The sequence below is a fragment of the Miscanthus floridulus genome, chromosome 1 (genome assembly GCF_019320115.1).
Source record: "Miscanthus floridulus cultivar M001 chromosome 1, ASM1932011v1, whole genome shotgun sequence".
NCBI classification, from domain to species: Eukaryota; Viridiplantae; Streptophyta; class Magnoliopsida; order Poales; family Poaceae; genus Miscanthus; species Miscanthus floridulus.
This window is the reverse complement of record NC_089580.1, coordinates 1889316-1911296: the sequence shown is the minus strand read 5'-3', so window position 1 is coordinate 1911296 and position 21981 is coordinate 1889316. Positions and strand designations below refer to the sequence as shown.

General features: G+C 46.0%; 2 protein-coding genes across 3 annotated transcripts; one reads left to right on the top strand and one right to left on the bottom strand.

Annotated features, from left to right (window-relative positions):
• Positions 1–9542: 9542 nt before the first annotated feature.
• Positions 9543–11163, bottom strand: LOC136470897 (protein WHAT'S THIS FACTOR 9, mitochondrial-like). The gene has a single exon (XM_066468631.1). It carries the CDS (start codon positions 11116–11118, stop codon positions 9841–9843), a length of 1278 nt encoding a protein of 425 aa, XP_066324728.1. The 5' UTR covers positions 11119–11163; the 3' UTR covers positions 9543–9840.
• A 96-nt stretch (positions 11164–11259) lies between these two features.
• On the top strand, positions 11260–14091 carry LOC136470879 (putative cyclic nucleotide-gated ion channel 7). 2 transcript variants are annotated; one of them, XM_066468613.1, is made up of 2 exons: positions 11260–11398; positions 11618–14091. In XM_066468613.1, exon 2 carries the CDS (start codon positions 11858–11860, stop codon positions 13961–13963), a length of 2106 nt encoding a protein of 701 aa, XP_066324710.1. In that variant the 5' UTR covers positions 11260–11398; positions 11618–11857; the 3' UTR covers positions 13964–14091. The 2 variants fall into 2 exon arrangements, with proteins under 2 accessions (XP_066324710.1, XP_066324717.1); XM_066468620.1 differs by having other exon boundaries at positions 11329–11398; positions 11621–14091.
• The last annotated feature ends 7890 nt before the right edge of the window (positions 14092–21981 follow it).

The following is a 21981-nucleotide window of genomic DNA, read 5'->3' as shown; positions in this document are numbered from 1 at the left end:
AGTGCCCTCAACGATCTAACCACCCGTGACCAAATGGATAAAAAAGGCAGCATTATCACTCCTCTGCAAAACAGTATATATGTTCGATGGATGGATCACTGGTCAAGAATTTGGAACAATAAACGCGTTATCCAAACCCCACTTTGTTGTATAATCCACGGATATCATAGTATAGGTTACCGACCAACCTTTCCCTGGAGAGGAAAACAAAAAAGCAGACGCAAAGAGCCCTGATCGATCCGCAGACAAGGACATAAGCGTCCGAATCTTGGCATCCTTCGATCGGTCGTCAGTCGTCACTCGTCACTGGCCGGACCGCCCATTTCCGTACGATCCAAGCTCAGCTCAAAGCAAGGCCAAAACCACACGATTTCCTGTTCTTTTTTTTAAAGGACTGATTAGAGGGGCAAGAAAGCTACTTCAATTCGACCTTGCTAGTTAGTATATTAATCTGCGTAAAGAGGCCACTTTTTTATATGCAGCAGTGTGCAAAGCGCGCATGCAAATGCAAAGCTGGGAGCGGGTATACAGGGTAGTAGCAGGGGCAGTCCTTGTCCTTGTCTCGCAGACGTGCCTTTGTTTACGTACTACAGTGTACCAGTGCCAATGAAGTAGCAACGGTGTTAAGGTGCACTAGGATAATCCTACTGTTAGGTCCCAGCACTTTTCAAATAGGCTTGATGTTTGGCCGATTGCTTAATTAGGTCTTGTTTACTTTACATCCTATCACATCGAATGCATAAACACATGCAGACGCATTAAATATAGACTAAAAAATAACTAATCACACAGATTACGACTACTCTGCGAGACGAATCTTTTAAGCCTAATTAGTCTATGATTTGACAATGTAGTGTTACAGTAACACATGTGCTAACGATAGATTAATTAGGCTTAATAAATTTGTCTCACGGTTTACTGACGGATTCTGTAATTTATTTTTTTATTAGTATCCCAACACCCCATACGACACCCTTATATAACATTCGATGTGACACCCTAAAATTTTACACCCTAGATCTAAACAAGGCCTTAGTTGCTGATGCATCGAAGCAACCAACTAACAAAGCACGTATTGCATTGGGAGAAATTTACGTCACACAAAGAGAACATAGATAAGAACAGGCGACACCCACAATCTGTAACTTCATTTAGTGAGTTCTTTCATCGTTGTAAAGGAACCATACACAGTATATAGAATAGGGTTTGCGTGCGTGCGTACGTTCATAAGAATGAGTATGCGGACATTGTAAGTGTCTAAGTTGTTTTGTGCAATCGAAGAAGAAAAAAAGACAACTTCATATGGGAAAAATAAATGAAATCAAAAAAGCAGTTTCGCTCTTTCCTCTCTTCTTTCTTCTTAATTAATGTGATGCCACGGCCCATGGGAACGGTCTTTTTCCCGTAGGTCGTTTTTTTATAACTCCGGTAAATCTCTTTGCCAACCATAACGCTGGCTAAAATTTCCACACGTGCTAGCTATGCTTTCCCTACAGTGTAACTTTGGGAAGAAAGCGAAATAACCACTGATTAAACTAAGCTAAAATGGCCAGTTAGCTCGAGGAGCCGGTGGCCAAACTCTGCAATCGTTGATACGTGATGACGACAACTAGCATGAACGATCATCATCCCAAGCTTAGATTGCAATCAGGCCGTAGCATACCTTGAAGAAAAGAGTACGTAGCAAAAGCAGCCGTCGCTAGAATGTTTGAGTACGTATGCAGTGATGCCATCAGGCCGAATAAGAGAATTCGAGATGGAACGTCATCTTTGGAAGTTTTGAGACGATCTTAGGTCCTGCTTTTCGACGCAGGATTCCCACAACATTTCTTTGGTTTTATTAATGCCCACAAAGTTGAATGAATCCACAAGCAATGCACAATCCTGTGAAATTTTGACACAAGCTAGCCAGCCAACCTCATTAGCCACTAGACATGTTTGAAACACTTGATCTGCCGTATGTGTTCTGAAGAAAACCAAGAAGAAATACCTCGACTGTGTGCTTTCGATCCATGTAGTTCTCTACGTGGCTCGTTAAAGCTCCATTTGGAAGATCTCGGGTGGCTCCAGCTCTGACTTCTTCGTGCACTGTAGCAAAGCGATCTGTTAGGAGCCATGTCAAACAGAACATAACTTGGTGTAATTAGAAAGATATCCTTTCATCCACATGAACTTAATTTCCTATAATAATAAAAAAAAAAAATACACCAGCTGTCACCTGCCAGAAATGGCTACTAATCACCTAACCAGAATCAATATATTAGTTAACGGACACTTTTTAATGCGTGGCTGGTGGTGTCCATGAGGTGCTACCGTGCTAATGCAGGACGTTGATAGGAGCCCCCTCCCCTTGTCCTTGGCTGGCTCTATGCCTCTATCCTTCCCTGGAAATCACAAGGGCCATTGCTGTGTGCATGCTCTACAGCTCCGACCTCAATCGATCTTGTACGCAAGATTCCTCCAGTTTTTGTGGCCTGCAGGCCTCCGGTGGCAGCAGCAAGTCATGACTTCCAGGTCCCGAAACCTGACGAATCATGCAGCTGAGCTGACAGCACTCGAATTAGTCGAATATACCCTCCCAGAATTTGTGCCCAAGGAGTAGCCAGTCCGGTAGCTGCATGATCCGCGAGTAGCTTAGGAAAATGCCCCGGCACCAAACACTAGGAAGCTAGAGCAGGATAAAACAACTGCGAGTAGCTAGACGGAGTCCCCAGGTCCAGGATGAGTCAACGACGACAGAGATATGCACGCTACCGGCCGCCGGATGCCCCGTTTCTGTGGAGACGTCGGTGCAGGACTTCTGGTGGTGGCATGTCACACACATCTCATCTCATCCCATCTCAATTATGCCTGGGGGCTCTGGCCCTCTCATTGGTTCCACTAATGACCTTGTGCACCTGATGACACGGAGAAAATGCTTGTTTAGTCCAATGGCAGCTCCTACTCCCGTCTGACTGAGCTTGGGGCCACAAATAGTCTCTTGACCGAATCAGACAGGCAGCAGACTGGTGAGTGTGTCCCCGGGTTGGTTACCAGTTGGGCCGTCGCGCAGGACGGGGATCCTTGGCGAGATGTAACACTTTGGGCACATGGCGCGGCCCTACTTTGTGGCCCAGGAAACATGGATGTTGGGCATGGAATATCTTCGCAACCAAAGTATCTGTCGTGTTCAGATTCTGGACTACGTGAATACTACTACTAACCTTGACGACGGCAGGCACCTTTGGGCATGGATGGGTCTTCAGAACCAGAATATGAGCCATGTCCAGATCCTTGACGACATCAGCATTAACCTCGAAGATACTTGCTGGGACCCTTCACACGGGACATGCTTGATCGGTGTCCATGTAGGGAGACATGGCAATATGCCCTGAGCAAAGTGAGCAGGCATTGATGCTGCGTCCGTGCTAGAGGAGCGGCAGCTGCACATGGAGATGGAGCTCACTGTCTTTCTGCCAAAGACACTGCTGTGTGATAGTATCTATCAGTTGGTAGTTACTGCCCAGCACCAGCAGTCTGGTGCTCAGTCACATGGTGATGCCCAGCGAGTGAGGACAGACAGGGGTATCCGGTGCTCTAAGGGGAAGCCCATGTTATATGTCATGACCCAGTTGATCAAAAGAAATGGTTAGGACAGATGGAGATCACAGTGGGTGAGCACTTCTGCATCGATTCACCCTGTTATATCATCTGATCGGTGGTTCTGTCAACCCTGGAAGAAGAACGTGAAAGGTTAGTCCACGTTTAGAATACCAAATCAGAAACTATGAGATGAGAACACAACCTTGAAGATACATTTGGAGCTTGACTTGGATCTTTAGGACCAGGAATCAGTCAATGCTCACGTTCTGGGGTGCACGAAACAAACCAGGAAGATCCCTATCGAAACCAATCTCTGCAGTTGACGCAGGTGAACTGGAGACATGCACGCTTTGGTCAGGCATTGGTGCTCAGTTCATGCTATAGGCTAGGCAGTTGCACATGGAGATGGAATTCACTTGTCATTATTCCATCTGCAGATGACACTGGTTGTATTACCTGGTACTAATTCTCCCCAGTAGTTTGCTCAGTCACATGGTTGTGCCCAATAAGTCAGGACAGGGTATCTGGTGACTTAAAGGGAAATCCATGTTATATGCCACGATTCAATTGAACAAAGTAAAGAACCAAGACGAATGGGATGTCAGTAGGTGAGTGTTTCTTTTGTGTGCGGACCTTCCTGTGTTTATCTTTGACTGCATAGGTGTTTCGGTTAGTGGCCACAGAAAGAACAATAAAAAATTTGTTTCTCCAGAATGCCAAGAAAACAAGTTAGGTGGTGGAGTGAACACTGGAGGATAGTCCAACAGATGGTCTAAGGTAGCCTGGAAAGAGGAACACAAGTGGCATAGCCAATTTGAAGTGCCTTTTTGTCCGTAGTATCAGTTCTGAAACAGTGGGGTTGGGGATAGGACTAGCATCAACCACCAAGAAGTTTGAAATATGACACCTCTGCATTCAATTGGTGAGATCAACAAAAATCTGTGTGAAGTTTGAACAGATATGAGTATATAGAGACACAGTTACAGTCTTACAGAGTCTATACATGGTAGAAGGATACAATCAAATGGCAACAAGAGTGCAAGTACCTGTACCAAGGATGCTGATGCAGAAGGTAAGATAATAAACTCTAAAGTCTGAATTCATACCTGTTTCCAGAAAAAAAAAAAGTCTGAACCCATACTATTCGTCTAAAGATATTAAACAGGACTGCTACAGCTAGTCTAGAAGTAGTTCATTCTTCAGTTTAGCCGGTGGAAATGAAGGACCAAAACAATGTAACTGTTATGCAAAATATACTGACTAGGAAAACGAAGATTCACTATAATCAATGTATCATCAAGTAATAAGAACAAGACACAAGAGACTGCAGAAAGACAATAGTATGTGCATATCAGAACTTCTACAAATCAAATCTTCATAATTCAAAGATAACATGGAGAGAACATTTGGAATGTTTTTTAGCATGTAGGTTAAAAAATGTACTACTTGAAACCAGTGACTCAGTAAGTCAGTATCAGCAGAATTGACAGCTAAGCTGACTAAGAAGTGCCCAGCACTCCAGCAGTACACATGGTGTTTGAGGGAAGGATGTTGCATCTATGATGATGTTTCAATACTACCTAGCAGTACAATGGTGTTTAATGCAAATCAGCACAATATCTTGATTTGATTGAAGTAGTTATGGGCTTTTGGGGTAGCAACTACAGATCCAAATGGAGCACCTTTTATTTTCCTTTTTTCATCAAGTACTTTGTTTCTTTGGCGTGGTGGCAGGTGATTAATCACATGGCAAAATTCAACAGGGAAGTATTAAACAATTGCACTGATGATTACATGCTATTTCTTACCTTGCCAGCCATACAACTTAGCCTACTATGTAAATGGACATGCTTTTATATGATTTTCACATACCATGACTGTATTAGCACTTCAGCAGATGGTAAGTTTTCTCCTAGAGATGTTATTCAGTTTATATAATGCATCCAGTAATTTTGGTAGAACATATTAGTCATGAGATTTTGGATGGATAATCTACGTAACAAAGTCCAAGCCACCACAACCTGTTTCATTTCCTTAGCATTGTAAAGGAACCTGAGCAGTGAGCAGTGCACATGTTACAGAAAGAAAATGGAACCATATCAATTCAAAAAGGCACTTTATCTGGTACAGTACTATCCAAAATATCAAAACTATCATTTGACACATGCATAATATAAATGCAATCAGTTATCGATGGACTTGATGTGCTTCAGTTATGGTTTATTCTAGTCTAGATATATTAAAGGTGTCCCTTCAAGAGGCATCTACAGAATTAAGACCACAATGGACTGTTACATGTTACACTATGTATTAACATCAACAAATGTCAGTCAAATGCAGCTAACTACACTTGGCAGAATCCCTTCTCCCTTGTAGCTCCTTGGAAAGCAAGCCCCATGTGCCAGTTAAGTTTTGCAAACACTACTCGAGCAAAGTTGAGCTATACGATGCCGAGGTTCTGCACTATTTTCTTACGAATCCTTTTAAACAGAATGAAAAAAAAAATTGATATATAAGCTAAGGCTGACACACAAAGAGTCAAAGAACGATAGAAAATTACAATTATACACAAAGAAGAAATGAAACAAGGATTTTTGGAATATATATATACACTAAAGATGGAGCAACTCTCATGATTACTGACGCTGACACCTTTATCTGCCTCAGAATAAGCTATCTGAAACCTTCCCGTACAGTATTGGGACAGTCATGCTTACATGACAGGCTACAAAAATGAAGTTGTTGTTCTCTCACTTTGGTAATGCATGAAAGGATACTTTTCTGTGAAACTGTTAGGTATGTATGTGAAAGTAAAACAAAAAAAAAAAAAATCACCAAGTAAACACCATAGTCACAAAGTTTCTAGGTCGACGGGGTAGAGGAATATGGTACACTACTTGCGAGAGGTTTTTACACTGCCGGGTCGAAAATGACCCCGCGTACTCCGGCCGGGATCGACGTTACCGGGTCAAGGGTCGATGTCTTCGACCCTGTTTTATGTGACTATGGTTAACACATGTAAGTGTTTTTTATGTTTAGGCCTTCTACTTTATCAGTTGAAATCTGATCTATCTCAAGTTCTCAACTGAAGGCAACAATTTGTATTCGTTTCAGTTAAAAGAAAAAAGATTTGACAATACAATGAATGTGTCAAAGCAATTTCTTCATCATCGCCTTGTTGCCTATTTGATATTTCCAATCAAATAATTAACTAAATATGTAGAAGAATGGGACTATGAGAGAAGTTTACCAAGCAAATCAATAGTAAGTTACAACTTACAACTGAACATATATTCTTTTTTGCAGTAACAGACCTTCCCACTAAGCCCTCAGCAATCCAAGGTGAGAAAAGAATGAGAACCCATCCAGTTTGAGAATAAGCCGCTTAGTAATATGTTATACTCAGTGTGTAGTGTTCTTTTTAGATTGAATTTTCAATTTTTGACATGAATAGAAACAAAACACCGAAAGATATGCTTTATTCAGTTTCAGTTACAAAAGGCTCTGAAAGTCTCCTTAGTATATTTGCTACGGATCTAGATTAAAAAAAAGGACGTACCCAGTGCAGAGAGCTCCCGCTCTGTGCGGGGTCTGGGGAAGGGTGTTAGTGGCAAGCCTTACCCTCGCCTGTGGAATGCGAGGAGACCGCGACTCGAACCCGGGGCCTTCCGGTCACAGGTGGTAAGACTCTACCACTTGCACCAGGCCCGCCCTTCGCCACGGATCTAGATTCTAGAAACAAATTTGGTTACAATGGGAAAGATTTCTTACTGCTGTCTAACATAAGAGCGGTACAATTTTGAAATTGCTAGCTTACTTGCTCCTCACCTGTATGGCAAAAGAGAAAGCAAAAGGCATCACAATGCATATTGATAGTACTGAACCACAGTAATACAAATCATGAAGAACAAGCTCAGATGAGCGAAAGCCCTAAATGGAATTCCAAACATACATATATAGAACAAACATTGTTGATTTTTAGGCAGAACCTATTGCTAAGGTATGTTATTCATGACAGGCAATATAGTTGTTGGACCAGCATAAAGATAGCTCATGAATTGAGGGAGGCAATCAAAAGTGATCACGAATTTATTATCTTACCCATGTATCAGCTTAGCTACCTAAATTTGTTTTCAATATGAAATTAGACTAAGCAAAAGATTGCTCATATAGAACTATTTCACTGCCCTTGAAGTTCTTATCTGGAAACGTAAGCTCATATATATATAACTATTTCACTGCCCTTGAAGTTCTTATTTGGAAACGTAAGTGAACATTCTCACAGGGACTCTCTCAGCAAGAGCATTAGAGCTCAAAAACACACTTTAAAAAGCACAGTAAAGCTGTTAAAACTCTAAACTCTGTCAAAATTATTCATGTGTGCTGGTGTATTAGCAATGTAAAGCAAATGAATTGCCATGTAAATGTAAGACACAAAGATAATATTTTATGGCGTTGACATCTAACCATTTCAAATCATATGGCTAATGGCTAATGCATAAAAACAACTGGGATCAGTGTCAGCAGGGGAATTGTTCTCTGCATCACTCGTATAAGTTCTGAATGGTGCGGTCACCAATATGATTTTGAAACATTCTGTTTGTCTGAAAAAAATTAATTACACATGGACTGCAGTCAAGTTTCAGATGATACCCTACTTTAAGCATCAGTGAGACTGAGAGAATGACCTTGCTGACTATCAGGTTTTGTGGACATTGTAGTTTTGGTAACCAAGGAGCCAAATGGTGATTTCACACAAAGGGAAAATTTATAAATTCTCTACTGATGCAAGCGTTGCTTGAGGTTCCAGCTTTTTTCACTTGTTATTCAGGTTTTGCTAGGACACAGTCATATGGTTGTTCCTTTCAGCCAAACAGAGAGCGCTACATTAACAATACTGGCCTGAACTTGTAACAAGATATGATTGTAACTTTTGTTCACTAACTAACCAGGTAGAATAAACCAGTAAAAATCATATAGCAAAAAAAGAAAAGAAAAGAAACATAGAGAAGGCTAGCAATTTACTATATGCAATATGGGTCTCCTATGAAAGTGAAACAAACATATAGAAAGAAAGAAAGAAACAGACAAAAAGACAGTAGAAGAGCAAAAATGTGCACATACCAATCTAGGCTTACAGCTACCTAATATACAATGGAATCAAAATTAAGCACAAGGTCACTACTTATAGCAAAACACAGCTTCAGGATGCTGGATATACTTCAGCACCTGCAATTTCTCCCTCCAGTATATTAACCTACTGAAAGGTTACATGTAGGCAAAAATCTTGCGCTGGATCATAGCAATATCTTCTTGTTAGCTTAAAACAATCACCAATATTTCAAAAAATAATAATCTCTAATGGCATAACTTTGAAGTGTTGCAAAAATAATAAGGATGGTTTTAGATTGAGCACTCTGGGATTCGATTATACATTGGGGAAAAAAGAAAGGAAAACATAAGATACATAATCAAACCGGTCCATCACATTTCAAATTCCTAAACCTAGTGGTGCTCAGGTGGCACTATATATGCTGAACTCCAGGATATAAGATAATCAAAGTTATAAATCTTTAAAAAAGAAAATTACAGGCTCCATCTATCAAAAAGCAGTTAATTGGAAAATCCTGAGATGCTTTTGTATCTACTGCAGTTCTGCAATCATGTTACATACAGGAAATATACTAATTCTTGTCTCCCTAATCAAACATCTTAAACTAAAAAATGCACTCATTTGACTGCGGTAAGTGGACAGAACCTTCTATATCTGGTACCATGTCACCATATATGCCTTTAAACATAAGAGCTTCCCTCAAAGGTATATAATAGAATATGAATGTGCAATAGTGAACAGAATGAATACCAAAACTAAGTGATCGCAAAACCCATAGGTATGAAAATTCGGTAGTAGTTAATTGAGTAAAGGATTTCACCTCTGCAGTAAAACCAAACTATATTATTGATTATATTATACCTAAATGACAACTGCATAATGCAGTAGAGACGGCAATTGTTGTCAACCCTTAGATTAGTAACTTAGGTGAAGCCACCGTGATACAACAATAGAGGATACACTTGAATGTCACTAAGTACTTCACATTGAGTTAAACAAAAACATGCTCTATCTTCTAATTGGGTTTCTACCTGTCACCAGAGTTGATTGTACATCAGTATTTCTGTGTTCCTTGCACATTCATGCAGTCCAAACAAAGAGATGTACAAGCACCTTCCCTTGCAGAGTGGTTGCCAGTTCAAAAATCAATGAGAAATTTGTTCCTCCATATCCTCATCAACGTCGTCATCACTCTTGTGATCCTCGGACGCAACACCCGCTTCCATGTCCTCTTCGTCCACCTCGTCTTCGTCATCTTCATCATCATATTCCTCCTTATTTTCATCATCCTCCCCTGCAGTGCCAAACTCTTCCCCAATGTTTTGTTCACTGCGACTACTCCTTCGATCTTTGCCCTTGCCCTTGCCCTTTCCAACCTCCTCCACTCCCATATGCATCAAATGCAGATACTGATACCTTATCCCCATCATGGGGTGTTTGTCCACAAGCATATGCCTCCGGTATGATTCCCTGAGAACTACCGTCTGTGTTCCCAGCTTATGCGACAAGTAGAAAATCCCAGGGTGCCTAGCCACCACCTTCCTGAACCCCGGTGGCAGCCGCAGCACCTCCCCAAGCTTGACCAGCACCTCCTTCTCCATCTTCTTCCCCACCGTGAGACTCAGGACCTCGTGCAGCACCGCCACGGTCCTCTTCTCCGTGATATCACTCCTTGGCGCCAGGTGCGACCCATCCTCATAGGGCGAGATGTACGGAAGCCTCTGCCACTCGTCAAGCCATTTGCGCACCTTCTTGTCCAGCTCGAATCCTCTGGGGAACGAGAGTGGGAAGGCGACCGCGTCGCCGACCTTGTAGCCGCCGGTGCGCTGCGTGTAGGCCTGCATTGCCGACACGGCGAGGTCCTTCCTGTAGCAGACGAGCTCGAGGAAGCTGCCGTCCGGGGAGAGCGCGAAGTAGTCCGGGTAGCTGGGGAGTAGCGAGCGTTGGAAGTCCGACGCGAGGCCGAGGTCGAGCCGGAGGCGTGCGACGAGGCGGAGCGGGAGCGCGCGGGAGGGGGCGAGCATGAGCAGCCGAAGCAAGCGGTCAGCGGCGTCGGGGAGGGTGGCGTCGACGACCTGCGCCTCGGCGGCGTGAAGCGCCGAGAGCCGGGGCGTCGGGGAGACCTCGATGGGGTGCGGCGAGAGCGCGAACGCCGAGGGGTATTCGCGGAGGAAGCGCAGCGGGCGGTACGGGAAGGGGATTGTGGAGGGCAGGGAGTGCAGCGGCACGGCGTGCGGCGGCGGCGTGGCGGCGAGGAGCGCGTCCTTGGTGAGGAGGAACGGCACCAGGTCGCCCTCCCGTTCCACGACGTGGTCGAGGGCCCGGTCTCGCACCCACGGCACGCGCGCCTCGAGGAGGCCCCGCGCCGGCACTAGCAGCGCCGCCGGTACACGCCGCAGCCGCGGCAGCGGCGGCAGAGGCATCTCTTCGTGGGGTACTGGGGTTTTGGGAGGCGGCCGAAATGCGGCGGCGGGTGCGAACTGGAAGGGTAGATCGGACGGTGGGCGGTTGCGTCTATTTTAGGTGGGAACGTCAGTCGTGGGTGGGTTTGGACCGTGCGGTGCCGAGATCCTCGGCCCAATTGAGGTCCAGTGGCATGCCGCAACGGTGGGGAGTGAATGAAACGGTGGGCACAGAGGCAAAAATCTGGCCGTTTCAACGACGATTGATGCTGTGATTTGGGAGGAAACTGCGATGTCTCAGGTGATTATACTTCGTATGATGCATGTTTCAATGTCCACATCAACAACAGTGCTTGTTTTAAACCTGGATTCTTGGCGTTCATCGGGCGAATTTCTCTCTGCCCATCAGCGGATTGCCCTTTTGATGATGATTGTGCAAGAATTTGGTTTTCTGCTACATCGATTAGAAATCCACCCATCTTGGTTTGTCGATCAAAATTTTGTTTGGTCTTCGACGCAGGAGAGATGAACGCACTCACGAACTGACCATAATCCTACGCGACGAAGCGCGAGTGGGGCATGGCACGATTGATGGCGACACGATGAATGAATCGAACAGATCCCCTGGAGGCGCCTCCTTCCCCTGCCCCGGAGCGTTGTGCCCGGTTGCGGCAGCTCATCGCCGGCCATAAGCACACGTTCATGCGCATTGCTTCCCTAGGCTCAATTTGACGACGCCAACGCCGACGTTCGGTCCTGGATGTCGTACGACCAGTCGGCTTTCCAGATGGACTACGTGGGCGTCGGCGCGTCCCGGCGGCGGTTCATGCCTTCGGAGTCGCTGGCCCGCGGCGTCATCACGCACGGCTCGGAGCAGCTGCGCACGATCGGGCGGTCGATCCGGGCCGGCGCCACCATGGCGGCCGTGTTCCAGGAGGACCTCAAGAACACCTCCCGACGGATCTTCGACCCGCAGGACCCGGTGCTGGTGCGCCTGAACCGCGCCTTCCTCATCTCCTGCATCGTGGCCATCGCCGTGGACCCCATGTTCTTCTACCTGCCCATGGTGACCGACGAGGGCAACCTGTGCGTGGGCATCGACCGCTGGCTCGCCGTGTCCACCACCGTGGTGCGCAGCGTGGTGGACCTCTTCTTCCTGGGCCGCATCGCGCTGCAGTTCCGCACCGCCTACATCAAGCCGTCCTCCCGGGTGTTCGGGCGCGGCGAGCTGGTGATCGACACCGCGCTCATCGCGCGCCGGTACATGCGGCGCTTCTTCGCCGCCGACCTCGCGTCCGTGCTCCCGCTGCCGCAGGTGGTGATCTGGAAGTTCCTGCACCGGTCCAAGGGCACCGCCGTGCTGGACACCAAGAACAGCCTGCTCTTCATCGTCTTCATCCAGTACGTCCCGCGCGTGGTGCGCATCTACCCCATCTCCTCGGAGCTGAAGCGCACCAGCGGCGTGTTCGCCGAGACCGCCTACGCCGGCGCCGCCTACTACCTGCTGTGGTACATGCTGGCCAGCCACATCGTGGGCGCCTTCTGGTACCTGCTGTCCATCGAGCGCGTGAGCGACTGCTGGCGGAACGCGTGCGACGAGTTCCCCGGGTGCAACCAGATCTACATGTACTGCGGCAACGACCGGCACCTGGGGTTCCTGGAGTGGCGCACCATCACCCGGCAGGTGATCAACGAGACGTGCGAGGCCAAGCAGGACGGCAGCATCCCCTTCAACTACGGCATCTACTCGCCGGCCGTCACGTCGGACGTGCTCAAGACCAAGGACACCTCCTCTAAGCTGCTCTTCTGCCTCTGGTGGGGGCTGGCCAACCTGAGCACCCTCGGGCAGGGGCTCAAGACTAGCATCTACACCGGGGAGGCGCTCTTCTCCATCGCGCTCGCCATCGTCGGCCTCATACTCATGGCCATGCTCATCGGCAACATCCAGACGTACCTCCAGTCCCTCACCGTGCGCCTGGAGGAGATGCGCGTGAAGCAGCGCGACTCGGAGCAGTGGATGCACCACCGCCTGCTGCCGCCAGAGCTGCGCGAGCGCGTCCGCCGCTACGACCAGTACAAGTGGCTCAACACCCACGGCGTGGACGAGGAGGCGCTGGTGCAGAACCTGCCCAAGGACCTCCGCCGCGACATCAAGCGCCACCTCTGCCTGGGCCTCGTCCGCCGGGTGCCGCTCTTCGCCAACATGGACGAGCGCCTCCTGGACGCCATCTGCGAGCGCCTCAAGCCCAGCCTGTGCACGGAGCGCACCTACATCACCCGGGAGGGCGACCCCGTGGACCAGATGGTCTTCATCATCCGCGGCAGCCTGGAGAGCATCACCACCGACGGCGGGCGCACGGGGTTCTACAACCGCAGCCTGCTCGAGGAGGGGGACTTCTGCGGGGAGGAGCTCCTCACGTGGGCGCTCGACCCCAAGGCCGGCGCCTGCCTGCCGTCGTCCACGCGCACCGTCATGGCGCTCTCGGAGGTAGAGGCCTTCGCGCTGCACGCCGAGGAGCTCAAGTTCGTGGCGGGGCAGTTCCGTCGCATGCACAGCAAGGCGGTGCAGTACACGTTCCGGTTCTACTCCCAGCAGTGGCGCACGTGGGCGGCCACCTACATCCAGGCGGCGTGGCGGCGGCACCTCAAGCGCAGAGCGGCCGAGCTGCGGCGCAGGGAGGACGAGGAGATGGAGGAGCACGAAGGCAGGTCCAACAGGATCAGGACCACCATACTGGTGTCGCGGTTCGCGGCCAACGCTATGCGCGGCGTGCACCGGCAGCGCTCCAGGCGGGCCGTGGCCGTGCCCGAGCTCCTCATGCCCATGCCCAAGCCGCGGGAGCCCGACTTTCGCGACGACTACTAACGTCAGAGTTTGGCGCGCGGGTGCATGTTCTAGTTTTATACAGGTAGCAAGACGCTAAATTCCCGGCGTACGGTGTTCTGCTTCTGCTTGTTGTACATGGGATTTGATTCAACTATCTCACTGACTTGTGACTTGGGCGACTTGTATCTGTTAGAATTTTTTTTTATTTCTAACACTTTTTTAAAACTATTTCAAATTTGATACTGTATTTTTTTTTCAAATCTAACACTTTTGGCCATGCCTACTGCCATGGCGCGGCAGAGGCGATGACGTGGCAGCGATTGGGCTGGTGACCGGTGACATGGCGGGCTTCTGCCGCGTCGTAGATCTGGGCGCGGCACTGCCGCGCCATCGTGCATGGCGCGGCAGGGCCGAATACAGGCCCGCGGTCAGGCCTCCCTCCCCACACTATCTCTCTCACTCCAGTCGAATCGAATTGGATCGAGGGGGAGATGCACCCGCTGCCGCCGTTCCACCGCCCGCGGCCAGCCGTCGCCGTGCCTCCCCCTGCCACCACCAGCCCCCGCGCCTCCCTCTCTCTCTGTCTCAGTGTCTCCCCACTGGTCCAGGGGAACGTGCCCGTTGCTGGCGCGGCGGCCCCTTCCCCATCGCCGGCCGGCCTCTCTCCCCCATCGTCTCCTTCACATGTGCCCCCCTTTCCCTCCCCTGGCCGGCCGGCGGTGTGCCGCACCCCTCTTCCTCTCTCTCCTGCTCCTAGAAGAAGCCCATCGGCGGTGGCCACCTTGTCGCCATTGGTGGACTTAGTTAAGCTCCAATCCCCCTCTCGTTGTCAAGGTACTGCCGTTGTCTATTTGTTGATTGAATCAAAACTGTTGTTACTTAGGGTTAAGATGCAAAATTAGTTTTAATGAGAAATTATTTCTATAATTAGTTGGGGTCCCAATCAGATGAGATTATTTAGGTTGTCCAACAGGTTTTAGTAGTATAGGTAGTATAGTAAGTTAGTATAGGTAATAAAGTTAGTTTAGTTAGTTAGTGTAGTTAGTATAAATAGTTATTGTAGTTAGTCTTGTATAGGTGTTAATATTGGATTAGTTAGTATAGTTATAGTTAGTATAGGTATTGATATTACTATAGATAGTACGCACGACGATTTCGATGACTTGATGAAGTTTCCTCAAATGCTTTTGTACATGGATTATTGTGTCTGAGTTTTTTTATGGAGGAAGTGTTAGAAAGAAGATGGTATGTGTTGAGGATATGGAAGAAGAATTGGAATGGTTTGATGAACCTCCTAGCTTCAACGACCTTTGTGTCTGTTTGAATGCAAAGTTTGGCAGTTATTTCATATTGAAGGGGAGGTTTGATAGTGGGAAGACTAGGGCACACTATGTCCTGATACCCTTGTATGACCCTGCTCACTGGTCCCGCTACAATAGGATGATCCAAGGTTCCAATGTGCCCATGGCTGAGGTGGTGGTGCAGAATGCGTATAGGATGCTGGGTCTCTAGGACGGGCCGTCCATTGATGGTGTTGGAGGCAATGAACAAGAATTAGGGGTCGAAGGAGAAGCAACTTAGGGTAACATGGATTTTGATGGTCTATTGACGCAGGAGCAGTTTTATTCAACTCCAGTAGGCTGTATAAGCAGTGACTTCGATGTGAACGAGTTCGAACGGGAAGAGAAGGAGGAGGAGGAGGAGGACATGATCGATGATGTAGTTAGCAGTGATTCAGACGATTCGGATGATGACCAAGGAGGTAGAGATGCTATGCCAACACTGGTTGATGCCATGCCAGTACCGGTTCATGCTATGCCATTACCAGTACCAACTAAGGTACTTCATGCTATGCCGCTCAGGATAGATTAGTCACAGATTTGCCAGAGGATGATACCCCTATGGCAGAACCTCCTAAGCTATAGGACCCACATGCACTTGTCACTGTCCAACGACCTTTGACAATTATGCATATGTTCCTGGTAGCTTAAAAAGTATGTCGGGTGTCCTCGGGGAACCTCGAATCATCCACGATTTCCGAGCAGGATCACATTATAGAGTCATTGCAGTATTACAACATTTATTCAAATATATACATCAGAGTAAAATAGCGGAAGTCTTACGATAACATAGTTTACAAACCAGTTGTTTCAAACCTTATAAACTAAGTTCGATAATTATTACAAACCATAGTAGTAGTGGAGTGGCATAATTAACATAAACATAACACACAAAATAAGCATCCTACCCAAGGATCACACATTCACTTATCGTCATCGATAGGAACAACAGTCATGCAGCAAGGTCCAAAACAAACCTGCTCATGAGGCTCACCTGCAACAAGGGTTAACGAACCCTGAGTACAAAAGTACTCAACAAGACTTAACCGAAATAAAAACTGAGAAGACTCAGGAATGCAGGCTCGGGGATTCAAGGTTTGACTTTAGCAATAATCAAAGTTCTTTTACGTAAAAGCTCTTTACAAAATTTTAATATTTCAATATTAAAACTTCATAAGAACAATATATGAATCTGCCATGATCCGTAATGAGATCATGAGCTTCATATCAAACCCTTTCTCAAATCCAGCTCAAGTTTCAGTTATTAACTACGATGATGAACAATGAGTTGAGTCTCCATAACCGAGGAGCAACGACGATTCAAACCGATTAAACCCAGCTGGGGATTCCAGACCACACGACATATGTAGATCCCCGACTTACATATATCAACCTACCCTCGGATCTTTTAAAACAAGAACGGGTCCGCGCCACCCGAGAATACAGTACTCTACCAATCTGGCCCATTGCCACGTGGGTACACGCTATTCCCACCATCTCTCCACTCCCAGTGCGCGAGTAGCCATTCTCGTAATAGAATAGCCGAGTTAAGGCTTACTAGAGTATGTGGTTAGTACTACAAAGTCTCATCTCATGCAATTCAACAACGGACGGACCTTAATCGACACAGGCGGAAAGAAGCCGCTCACAAGACCTCCATGTCTTATGGCTCTCACACACCGAGTCTGCCCGGTCTAGATTTATTACTTCACATGCTCATATCTTATGATAACATAAGTAACCGAAGATCCATTTAAAATTTGCAGGTTAATCACCCGGCTAAGCAGGACTAAGCATAACTAGTCATTTTCGAATTAAAACTGGTAATCAAGGTAGATATGGAAAAACAAGGTTGGTGATGCACAAATTAGGTTTCCACTTAACTCCTAATCACTTAATGCAGTATAGAAAAGCAAAAGCGATAAAATTTGTGAAACACAAGGTAGGGTTAAATGCATCCGGGGCTTGCCTTCATTGACGGAAAAGTTAGATTCCTACGACGTTCCACACTTATCCGATCTGACCTCAACAGACGGATTAACCTCCTCCGCAACTTGATTAACTACCACGTGCTCACCTTCGTTCACTACACGTAGTAACAATGCTATGTTTAACATGATGCGGAATACGAAACATGATGCTTGATGATGGATGTAAAATTAACAAATCGAATACAACTTTCCTTCACGGTACAGTTGCAAGTCAAACGAACTAGATCTTTTTCGTAACACATACATCAATTGCCAAGGATCATTATCAACTAATGATTCAAGGTCATCACTCAATCCAAAATTTCAAACAAAACCTAATTCATTAAAGGTTACTATTTGCTTTTATGAATTAATTATTTAATTCAAAATTATGAAATAAATCAACTTATTCTAATTGAGCTCAAAATTTTTGTAAATGTTCATCACATGATAACTAAGTGGCAAAACAATTTTCATAAATTTTGGATAATTAATTAAGCCTAGAAAAATCATGGAAACCCATTTATTAATTAATTGAGCAATTTTTATCGCATTCAAAAAGTGCTGGAAATCAACATTTCATATTTTTCCTAAATAATATTCATCATAGAGAGGTCACACAAATTTTTTCATAATTTTTGGAGCTCTAAATAAATCTACACAAAAATAACAAATCACATCACTATTTATTTAAATCTGAAAAACAGAAAATTCATTTTGAACGCTGAGTCACTGACATCGGGTCCCACTTGTCATCTTCAACCTCTAGCTTTGACCACGACGGCGCTGATCGACGCAAACTCGCCAACGGTGAGTCCAACGGTGATGGCCAAAGTACCAAAACAATCACCATGATTAGGCACATCAATCGAAGGCACTAGCTTAAGCGATTACAACATGATTCAAGGCTGACGTCGACCATGGCGGATGCGACAGCACAGCGGCGCTACGCCGGCAATAGGAGACCGGTAGCAATTAAATAAATGACTCAGGAAGCATTAGTATCTCACCCCGAACGCGTTGAAGCAAAGATCGAGACCGGAGGAGCAACAGTGGACGTCCACGGTGATCACGGTGGAGCAAGGATCGTCGGTGACGGTGTTCCGGTGACTGCAGTGGGCAAAACAACCAAGCAACAAGGGATTAAGCACCATGGCATCAAGATGAAGCCATAGGTATACAGGTCAAGGGCAACGGCTCACCGAAGGACGCTGGCCGTGGTGAAACGGGATCTCTTGTGAGGTTGTCGGCCGCGAGGAAGAAGGGTGCTCACAGCAGTTTCCCAGCAAAATCAAATGACCCAAGCTAGCTGGATGGATGCGCAAGGAGTAGGCGAAGCTAGAACTGGCTTAGCTGCAATGGCACAGGCGCTGGTTCGACGACGAGGGCTCGCCGGAGATGAGCAAGGGCGACGGAAAAAATAGAGCAGCGAAATGAAGAACGACGACGTCGTCTGATCTTTATAGAGCGGCCAAACGAGCAAGGAGGCAACACGCAGTGACTAGCTCGTGCCAGTGCGAAGCCAAGGGTGGCCATAGACGCGATTGGAAGGCCGGAGAAGGACGTCGGCGGTGGGGCGGTGGTCGTGACACTGTTCACCATATTTACAGAATTGCTATTCGTTTAAATTTCTAAATTACTCCCAAATTTGTATAACAACTCAAAAATCTCCAAAAATAAAAGTTGCTCAAAATTCAAAGTTCTATAACTTTGCTTTTATAACCACCCCCTAATTCAGTCTATATTTTGAAATGAACTTTTAAATTCAAATATGGAACATTTAACGAATTTCGCCTTTTCAAATTACTTCAAATTTTTCATAACAACTTTGAAAACTCCAAAAACAAACTTTGTATAACTTGTCAAGCTCTACACTTTTGCTTTTAGGCTCAACCCCAAAATATGCTTAGATTTTGAAATGAGTTTTCAGGGTAGGATTTAAATGCTGAAAATCAGGGTTTTCTTGAAAATTCAAATCCAAACCAAATTTTAAACTTGATTCAAACAATACAATTCAACACATACCACATAAAGGTAAACTTGTTTTAGTGTATGCATATCAAAATTTTCACTAAATGCTAAATGCTTTGCAATGCATATGATAACATGGCAGGTTTTAGCATTTAAACACCCGATGTGTTACAACCCCCTATGATTCATAGGGTAGGATTAGCGAAGCACAACAGTATGTTCCACCACCACCTTACACAATGACAGAGCTCATGCAACTGAGGTCGATGAACATACCTTTCAGTGGCGTTTTGAACTATAGGGATATCAGCATAACGGATATGACAGTTTGTGACACCGGTCTGCAGATGTGTAGGAATTCATTGTATGACCATGAGAATGTAAGCCTTGAGAAGGGGGTGATATTCAATACAATGTTAGAGATGAAGCTATTCCTTCAGGACTATGCTGTCTATCACCATAGGCCCTACAACGTTACTCATTGTGATAAGGAGTTGAGGTACCACGTGATATGCAAAAATGGTTGTATATGGAGGTTAAATGCACCAAAGAGATAGAGTGATGGCAAGTGGAGGATAACTAAAGTGGTTCAACCCCACACTTGCCTATCAAATAAGGGGAAGGAAAATCATCAGCAGCTCACTACATGTTACTTTGTCTGTTGTATATTGGGGCTCGTTGATAACATTAACGACATTTCAGTGTCTTCCTTACAAGAGTCCATATCCGAATTCATTAAGTATGATGTGAAGTATGGAAAGGCTTGACGTGCTAAGCAAATTGCCCTAGTGATTTGTTGGGGTAGCTAGGAGGAAGCATACAATAGGGTTCCCTAAATATTATGTGCAATGCATTACTACAACCCCAGCTTGAAATGGTTTGTAGACACCAGAGGGATGTATTTCGAGGACCCATTGAGGCATGTCCTACATCATGTGTTCTGGTCATTTGCGTAGACGAAACATGCATTCTGGTATTGTCGCCCAGTCAAACTTGTTGATGGCACTTTCCTGACGGGAAAGTATAAGGGCTCCTTGATGATGTCTGCTGCTATTGATCCAGAGGACCAGATAGTACCCATGGCTTTTGCCTTGACAGAGGGGGTGAACAATGAATCTTGGTCATGGTTTATGTAGCTTCTACGTGTACATGTGCTTGACCCATCTCACACTATATGTTTGATCTCGGACCATCACCCAGGGATTCTTAATGCTATAGGTGAACATATAGATGGGTTCCCACCTCTAGTGCACAGATGGTGCATGCGACATTTTGCCACTAATTTCTAGTGGCATCAGAGGAAGAAGGAGGTTTGTGACAAGTAAAGGCTCTATGTTGTGTACGCACAGAGCACCAGTTCAAGGGAACAAAGAGAGAACTAGACAAGATGCTAAACGAAGCGGGCAAGGCCTGGTTAGAGGCACAGATGGAACATAAGGCTAAGTGGGTGTTAGCATATGATGAGGGCGGTTTCAGGTACGGCATCATGACCACCAACTCATCAAAGTCTTTCAACTGTGTATTCACTAGAGTTCGATCGTTGCCTATGTCTGAAATTATTGAGTTCTCCTTTCACAAGTGCAACAAATATTTTGTCAAGAGGTGGGAACTTGCACAGAGGAATATAGCTGAGCTTGGGTGATTTGGAAAGGCCAGAGTAGAACATTTGAAGGAGGCCAAGGAATTGGTCAAGCAGCAGATCGCCGAGCCGTATGGACCTTGCCGGCATGTCTTTAGTGTACAAGGGTGGCACAAGCTTGGGCGGCGAACGTTATGTTGGACGGAACTACCGAGTTGATCTTGACAAAGTAGAGTGTAGTTGCAACGTCCCTCAGATCATACATGGCCCTTGCTCTCACATGATCACTGCCTACAGGGTCCACGGATATGACTTTGAGGGTCTACCATACATGTCACCCTTATATCTCCATTCAAACAACCTTAGTATATGGGAGAAGAGCTTTGAGCCATACCTTGACCTGACACAGTGGCCCCCTTATCATGGTTATGACTACGTCCCATATCCAGACCTAATGAAGGTAGGGAAGGGTAGGAGGAAGAAGAAGCAACTCAAGGGGGGGGGGCATAGACGCTATGAGAGGATACGGCGAAGACATATATGGAGGGGGAGACTTCAATGAGACCCATGGCAGGAATCTTTGCTCCATTTGCAAAGAACCTGGTCACAAGGCTAGTAGGCATAGAAGACGAGGGCAGCAGGTCCATACATAGAACTTGTGTATTTTCCTAGTGAAGTTGTTTAATATGTTTGTTAATGTTACTTTCAATATGTACATGTGCTTTCATATTATGTTCATGTTGCATAACATGTAGTTTAAATTTTACAATGCTACTTAATGTTAATTTCAATATTGTATTATTCATCATATTTGTTCTAACCTTTTGTTTATCAATTTGTACTAGGATGGCCCCTCCCATGTAGTACCCATTGTACCCCATCTTGAGGTGGAGTATGACGACAAGCATTGAGCTCATGTGTTGACTGACACCGACGTAAAGGTGGCCTTGCCTCCTTTGAGGCCATGCATGCACAGCAGGGCACACCAGTGGGACGAGCGTTACGTGCCATACATACGGCGTGTTGGCTTCCTCGATCTTGTCCATGTTGTCAACCATGATCTTTCGGTCCTTGACCCCGCACTTCTCACTACAGCTATAGATAGGTGCGAGTCCCTTCATTCTCCGTAAACATTCTTATAGCGAAATTGAGGTAACTGATAGTCGTTCTATTTTCATAATGCAACCTCACAGGTGG

Coding starts and splice junctions, on each gene's coding strand:
- LOC136470897 (XM_066468631.1), bottom strand. CDS start 11,118: ATGCCTCTGCCGCCGCTGCCGCGGCTGCGGCGTGTACCGGCGGCGCTG.
- LOC136470879 (XM_066468613.1), top strand. CDS start 11,858: ATGTCGTACGACCAGTCGGCTTTCCAGATGGACTACGTGGGCGTCGGC.